The sequence below is a fragment of the Natrix helvetica genome (assembly GCF_964273705.1).
Source record: "Natrix helvetica genome assembly, chromosome: 1".
Classification (NCBI taxonomy): Eukaryota; Metazoa; Chordata; class Lepidosauria; order Squamata; family Natricidae; genus Natrix; species Natrix helvetica.
Window position 1 is genome coordinate 95,575,990 of NC_138548.1, and position 8,240 is coordinate 95,584,229.

The 8,240-nt window shown below is 40.5% G+C and overlaps 1 protein-coding gene across 1 annotated transcript in view; it reads right to left on the reverse strand.

The window, feature by feature from the left end:
- LGR4 (leucine rich repeat containing G protein-coupled receptor 4) overlaps positions 1 to 3,001 on the reverse strand; it is a 74,524-nt gene extending 71,523 nt beyond the window's left edge. The window contains exon 1 of the mRNA XM_081934119.1: positions 2,210 to 3,001. Within this exon, the coding sequence (XP_081790245.1) occupies positions 2,210 to 2,394 (185 nt within the window). The 5' untranslated portion in view covers positions 2,395 to 3,001. The remainder of the gene's footprint in view (positions 1 to 2,209) is intronic.
- Between the last annotated feature and the right edge of the window lie 5,239 nt (positions 3,002 to 8,240).

Genomic DNA, 8,240 nt, shown 5'->3' on the forward strand with positions numbered 1-8,240 from the left:
GCTCAAAAATAGATGTTTTATGCCAAGATTGCAAATTGCTAATTCCAAATGAATATTGCAACATTGGGAGCAGACATCTCAACATATACACCTGCCTCTTCTCTCCAAATATAAAACATATGATACTCTAAAATTCAGAGCCATGCTGGCATCTCAAACAAGTTTGAACGCTCACATCTTAATCTTGAGGTTAGGGTTCATATCTCTGACTGATATTAATTCTTCTATTTCTTGACCTTTAAGCAGTACTCACTGCTCATAATTCTTTTGAAAATTAATAGGTTCTTACTGCCTGTCCTCTCTCAAAAGTTTCAGCTGAAATATTCTACAATATTTCCTTCATCTGTCTTGGTAATTAAACAAGATTTTTGCTTCATTAGTCCCTGAATATTTCACACCTGACTTTAAAACTATAGCTTCTCAAATAAGTTGTAATTACTAATATCAAAACAAAAGCAATTTTAAGGAAATTTTCAAAACCTTTATGGTCTGCAGATTCAGCACAAAGAATGATTAACACCAAACCACATACACACCTTGCAACACCACACCCTTGAAATCCTAGATGCAGTACACACCTAATATTGTGTTCTATATGTTTATCCTTATAATGGCTTATAATAAAGAGAAAAGCTGGGGTTAATTGCATTGGTCCCTTAGCTTTGCTGAATTTGCTTTCAAAGTAAGCCTAAATAATATTGCCAGCATTAAGTGATTTGACACCTGCATTTCGGCAAAAATAGAAAGGCTGTGTGTGTGTGTGTGATTGTGCCATAAGGAAGTTAAGTCTTTTTGTGGACTGGAATGCATCTGTATATTCAGCCAAATGTGCTATTATTCATCCAAGCTATCAGGTAAACTCTATTTTCAACTTGCTTTATACCGTAGGCGGGCAGTTTATTACAGTGTTAGACCAGTACAAGCAATGTGTCCATCCGTGCCTTGTGAGTACTTATAAATCTATCTTGAGATAGTAAATAAAGGCAAATTAAAATACATTTATAAAACAACCCAACTAAAATCCATGAGTGAAATCCAAAAGTAGCAATCCATATCTATGTTATAAAGTGGTATCTATAATTGTGATTACATATAAAATTACAAAATTGTGGTCTCTAAAATTTATGTAAAATATAGTATGTAAATATTACAAAAACCTGATAATGTCTAAGATTGCATAGAATATATCTGAGAAGCAGGAACTTGGTCCATCCTGTGCAGCATTTTATGGAGTGTATTTCTTTAGAGTGGTCTTTCCAAGAATCCTGGGACAGCACCATTGGGATCCACCAACATTTCTGCTCACTCACATCTACCTGTTTGCATAGATCTGACCTCTCCATAAGGAATGTCACGGGGGTCATTCCTTTCTTCCCCACCTGTACTCATTATAAAAGCCCAAAACTAGAGAAATGAAAAAAACCATAGACTTAAAAGGTAGCAAATAGTGAGAAAATGTCTGCCAATTAAAAAGAATCATAGGCATATTTATTTGGAAAGGCAAGTAAAATGGTGTTTAAGGACTAAATGCTACCACAAACACTATGCACAAGATATAAAGCCATTCTCCACCAGTGAATCCTAAATTAGTCAATTACCATGTTTTAGTTTTGTTACAGTCAAAAGTTCTTAACAGATGTCCCACTTTCCCTACTGAAAAGACTTCAAAAAGACCAACAACCTTGGCACTTTAATCGTTTTGAACAACAAAGTAGCGAACAGGGCAATTAACAAAATTCCTAAACTCAGCCATTAAGTTCAGATAGAGATTTACTCCAAACAAGGGAAGGTACGTTCACCCCTGACCTAAAACACACACATACACACAACCTCACATACATTTTACTTACTCCCAGATCCCTGAAAGTGAGAATTCCCTCATAGGGCCGGGATTATTATGATGATGATGATTTATGGGCAGTTTTTTTACGCGTTAGTAAATCACCCCCAAAATCAACGGGGGAGGTGCAAAGCGCTCGATTTTCCCCGGGCGGGGAGGATTTCTCGCCACAGGTGAAGGGCTGCAGCCAAGCCAAGAGCTGGAAAGAGAAGCAAAAGAGAGGCGCCTTTCTCTCCCTCGCTCGCTTTTTAGGCCAGGTTATGAAGCACACACAACCTGTTTGGCAAGGTAAAAAAAAAAAAAAGACGAGCGTGGCACCCCCCCCTCCCGTACTCTCCACCGCTGCCCCCCTCCTTCTCCCCTACTTACAGTAAATGAGTAAAGGCGCTGAGTCCTTCGGGCACGGCGGTGAGCCCCCTCCCGGAGCAGTCAACTCCTCCGTCCCCATCGCAGCTACAGGAAGCCGGGCATGGAGAAAGGGAAGCTCTTTCGCTGGGCCCAGCCAAGCAGCCAAAGCCCCAGACGAAGAAACTGAGCAGAGCCAGGCAGCGCATCGTCAGACTCTTCGTCCTTGTCGCCCAGGCGATCAAAAACTCCCTCGGCGCGCACCGGCCGGCCGGGGACGATCCCTTTTCAGCAACGGGGGGCCAAGTGCCTTACGCTCGCCCCACCCCGGGCCCTGGAGCTCTCTGAGTCTTTCGTCTGGCGCCGCTGGCTGACTCTGCCTCCCTTCCTTTCCCACCTCTTGGCCGGAGCGAGCGTCCTCTCCGTTCCCCTTCCCCGCAACGCAGGTCCCGCCGACGTTTCAGCGCCTCGCCTTCTTCCCTTCCCACCCCATGGAAAGGCGGCAGGCTGTCGCCGAGCCCTCTCAAGGCAGCAGGTAAAAACGTGCCCCGTTGGAATCTGCCATGACGCTCGTCTTTCCTGAGCTCTCCTTTTGCAACGCCCGGCGTAGGTTAAGTAACCGCGGACTCTTTTAGGAAGCGAAGCCTTCAGCCATTCCACCACACGCGCTCGCCAGTTTTTTCCTCGGTTCGGCCGTTGCGCTTTGCCAGCAACTGCCTTGCCCGCCTGCCTGCCTGCTTTCCTTCGCCTTCTAGGGTTGCACACAATACGGCGACTGCGTGTGTGCGCTTAGCTCGCCCGACTCCCAGCGCCTGTTGGAGCGATATGCAAAACAGCGAGGTGTGTATGCTAATGAGAGAATCGTGCTTCTCGTTCTCATTGGTCGAAGAGGATCCTCAGCCTAGTAAATATATACAAATCTCGGAGCCTGTTACTCCCCCCACCCCCCACCCCGCAAACCTTCAGCAGTCCCGAACAGAAGGGAAAGAAACGGCCTCTCATTGGTGAAAGGGGAGCTACGGGTAGGCGGGGCAACAAGCGATAAGTGACAGGAGAGGCGGAGGTTTCCTTCGATAACCAAGAAGGGTAGCGGGGTCGAGAGAGGAGGTTTCTTCTAAGATGGAGCCTCTTGTTGGGTGCGACTTGCCCCGCACAGCTGCTTGTGGAGGGTTCCTTTTCTCCTGGGATACCAGTCAAAGATCTCTACGCCCCTTTTTGCTAGGGAACGGCCTGCTGGAATTGCTCTCGTCGAACAAAACAGCCGTTCAGACGTCAAGGAGGAGTCTGCAAAATGAAGCACGTGCTGGCAAATACTTCAACCAAGAGGACCTCAAGGCCTTAATAATTCATTTAACTTTTGAACTGAGCTTCGTTTTTTTGGCTAAGTTGATATTGCAATCAGCAAATGCAGTATTGGCGGGCGGGCGGGCGGGCGGGGGGGGGGAGGAATCCATAAATCTGGCGGCAGTTGCTTATGCCTAGAAGAACCCTTGAAATGGACCCTAGGTAAAACAAGTTAAATTGCTACCTTGGTTTTCGAAGTCTGCTGATTTGCAAACCACTGCAGCTGGGTTTTTTTATTTAAAAAAATTGATGTAATATTGCTGAAATAGAAAACATTTAAAGCCTCCTTGAACAGTGCTCAGTATTTGGCTTTGACAGAGCAGTTTATGATGAGAAAATCCAGTTACAGGTAGAAGCAGAACGGAATTTCCAGAAACACCTTTGGACGGATTTTAGGAGCTATTATCCATCAGTACAGTCTTATACCATCTCATGCCTTCCAGATGTGTTGAATGTGCAATTCACGAAGAGCTAAAGAACACAGCTTGGAGAATGGATGTCTATGCTCTTTTAATCAGTGAAGACTCTGTAAGAATATTACACCTGCTATCAGTAATTAGTATTAAAGAATCTGATCAGTGCCATTTTCATCTGCAGTCTAAATAACAAAACTGGCCTCCATTATAATACTGTTGCAAGTCTTATCACAAGGTAGTGTGAATGGTTGGACTACTGGAGGGTGCATATGTGATGTATGTCAAAAGTCTCAACACTCCTCACTCCCAAGATAGGATTTAGGGCTTCCAGACTGCTATCATACCTATTTCTGGATGCCTCAAAAGAAGTTTGAAAATGATACATAATGAACTATCTTGGCTCTGTTAGCCTTTAAAAACTGAAAACAGTAACAATCTTGTTGCAGCTGCCATGAGTTGTGAAATAATAAATACCCCTACATACATACACACACACACACACAAAAGAAAAAATAAATTACTAGAACATTTCTTATCACTCCACTGCAAACATCCTTACTGAATGTTGCTATCCTTCATGCCTACTTTTATCTTAAAAAACAGTGATTTATCTGAAGGAGAGTTGCAAAGCCATCAAATTATCTCTTTCCTAGAAAGACTGGCTAAGAAACTAAAGCCTAGAAAACTGAGACGGGAGCAAGCTGCTCACAAGTTATGTTACAGTGGTACTGTTTCAGAGAAAGAGCATTTTATTGCCGTTTCAAATACATGATAGCTGAGGCAGCTTAGTTCTTGAATATCATCAACACTCTGGATTCATAGGAGTCTAAAACTTTCAAAAGGAGGGTCCTTAAATGGCTATGGCTATTCATTCAGAGTTCCATAAAAGTAAAAGCACATTGGATTGTACTGAGCTGCCTTCTATATCCATATAGGAAAACTAATTTAAAAAAGCATGCTCAAGAAAAACTGGATTTGTATTTTTTTTCTTAAAAATACACTCATTTCCCCCCTACATAAGTGATTTTCACATTCCTAAGCATTCTTTTTCAAAATATACTGTATTTCTAATCAAGTCAGTTGATAGTAGATAAACGTAAGTTCAAGGTCAAAGTTCTACAATGACTAAATCCCCATAATATTTACTAAATTTACTAAAGCTTTGCAAAAACACAACTAATAGTCATGATACAGTCACATTAATTTAAAAAACTGCATCACTGTCCCCCATTGAATTTGATGGAAAATAAAACTGCTTGGCTGGATTAGATGTACTATTGTCTAATAATTATAGGTACTGAATAACGTATTTGCTTTTGTCTGTGGGAAACAGGTTAAGACATGATTCTCCTCCTTAATAGAAGCTTGTGTAAATATGATGGCATTATATTTTAACATGAATTCAGTAATAAGCCTTAATCACATTAAATGGTGAGACTGAATGACTGACATTGAAAAGGCTGCTATTGTGTGCAATGTACCATGAAGGACTCCTTTGTGCAGATTTGCATCATACAAGGAAACAGCTAAAGAGAATAGATTGTTGGGTATTGTGGTCATAGAGGTGGAATGACATAGCAGGTATCAGCTTTGCTTTTCTGATTGTCAGGAACTTTGTCATATTTGGAAAACAACAGTTTCTTTCACTCAAAGCTATTTCTTACATTTTAAATGTGGCATGTAACTTTCTCATAGGGATTGTGTACTTTGGGGGGGGGGAAGGGGAAGAAACCCAGAAACCTTGCTGAGTTTGGATGCCTTGGAAAGGAAAAATATCAAGGAAAAAATTACAAAAATTTGCAAGTGAAAGTAATCTCCTCATACCACAAACTCTGTAGAAACAAACCACTTCCTGGACTTAGTCAAAACTTAACTTCATTCATTTGAAGTTAGTGGCAGCAGGAATGTCACTCTATAAGTAATTCATAGAACTAATAAGAAAAGGAGCAAAGATTTTTTTGAAAAAAACTATATTTCTGAAGGTTGGTTGATAAAGGAAGCAATGATTACTTATACTAATGTGTTTGTATTATCTAATATTGCTTGTCTCTTTTCAGATATTTTTTCTTTCTCTCCTGATCTCTCTCCTCAAAGTCCCCTTCTCCTATCAAAGATGTACAGAGGTGAGTTTCTATCAGTTTGGGTGAATTGGTAGCTCTGATTATCAGCTGGGAATGAACAGGTTCGCTCCAACTTTCAGCTGGGTCCACCCATCCACCCCTGCGCTTTACTCATCTATATTCCCTTTTTTTGAATCCCAGCTGATAGGCACGGCAGAGTGGATTGCTGCACCTCAGCTGTTTTCCTCCCCAGCAGTAATGTGGAAGGTGATTTCTCTGTGAACTGAGCACGCATGCTCTGCGAACCGGTTGTTAAACCAGTAGGATCCCACCCCTGAAGATATACAACTATTACCAGTAACTTCAAAGAAAACGGGTTATCATTGTACTGTGATTTAGATATGTTAAATTCCAATGAATTGGATTGTTCTGACTAGAGAAGGTAACTCAAGAATATCACATTAAACTTTCTAGAATTTATTTCAGAGATTTGTATTAGATGGTCTGTCATTGGCTTGTGAGGCCTGTAGACTACATTCTTCACATAGTCAAAAGGATACTATCTATCCACAAAAGGAGAATACTAATAAATTCAAAGGAATCCATGGTTTGCAGAATGAAACAAAAATCGATAGAAAAATAAACCAGAGGAAAAGTGATAGCAGTTTAAAGAAATCATAAACAAGAGACAGAAAACCAATGTGGAGGTGATTGGCTGCAATCCACTCTATTACTTTTTGTCAGGCATAAGAGTTGTTCAATAGGTGCAGCCATTTGAGTGTGCTGCAAGCCATCATAATCATAATTTCTTGAGAAAACCTTGTGAAACAATTACAATGTGAAGGTATTTCTTGAGGCCCCCACTAACCAAGCCATACATAGCCATAGATAGATATCCACAATTTGGTATTGAAATATTTTTAATAGTTCAAAAGTGAAATGGGCTCTGTCTCTCTAAACTTGCCCTACCTTCTTGACTCACTGCATGACAAATCTTTTATTCACTTCTTTTTTTAATACTACCAGGTGCAGTTGCCCAGCATCTGAATATTTCATGATAAGAGTACAAAATTAATTTTAGTACTTGGAACAAAATCATCTGTCTGAAAGAAAATTGCCAGTCCAATTCTTTGACAATGCTAGTATATAATATATAAACTATGCAGAGAGATGGATTGGTGAGCCATCTTGGTTGATACAATTTGTTCAGAAAGTGGTGGGGAGATGGATTGCAAAAATTGAGGCATAAAGTATTAGTAATACCTAGACACATATCAGGAAAAAGGCCGTGGTGGCTCAGTGGCTTAATGATGCTGGGGATGGTCTTTTGTCCACTTGTTTGAGTCCTAGTATTGCATGTTGGGGTGAGCTCCCGTCACTCACTTCAGCTTCTGCCCATCTAGCAGTTCAAAAGCATGTTCTATGCGAGCAGATAAATAGGAACCACTTCAGCAGGGAGGTGAGCTGCCCCTTCATATGGACAATTAGATGGTATTAGTAATACTTTGATATGTATTAGGAGACAATCATATGCCACGCATGATCTTTCCAGGAAGCTCCTGATTTGCCTTTCTGACAATTTTTCTTCCTATTTGTGGAAAAAGTACAAGATGTTTTTAAACAACAAAGAAGCCTTGATTGAAAAAAAATAGAAGTAGTAAAGATATCACGGGAAAGTGACCCTGTAATGCTGAAATTATTGATTTTAAAGGGAACTAAAGCTCATTCATTCTACAATTTTATAACCTGTCCCGGGCTGCAGAACTGGGCAGCATATAATAATATCTTGGATTTTTAAAAAGAGACCTTTTAATGAACAATGACAAGCAGAATTCCAGTGGAAGAAACAAATGAGAAAAAGTGTTCAAGCTAGGAGGGAATTTCTTTAAAAGAGAAATTAGAAGTACAAGTATAAATAATTTCAACCCAGAAAACATGGAAGAAAGCCAAAGAAGCCAATGTGGCCCCAATAAATCTTATTGAAAATCTAAAGAAAAGATACACACAGAAGGTAGAACCAGTGAAAAAATATCTAACAGGTAGCTGTGGTTACGAAGGTGGCATCAGGAAAGCTAAAGCTCCAAATGAACTGAAGTTAGTAAAGTAAGCTGAAAACAGAAAAATATCTCTCTGTGTGTGTTGGATATCTTCAAAATAAAAGCAAGAGGACCATTATACCAGCAATGCAAATAAGAAGCAATGAAAAGGCAAACTATTTTGATTCATTCTTCAATG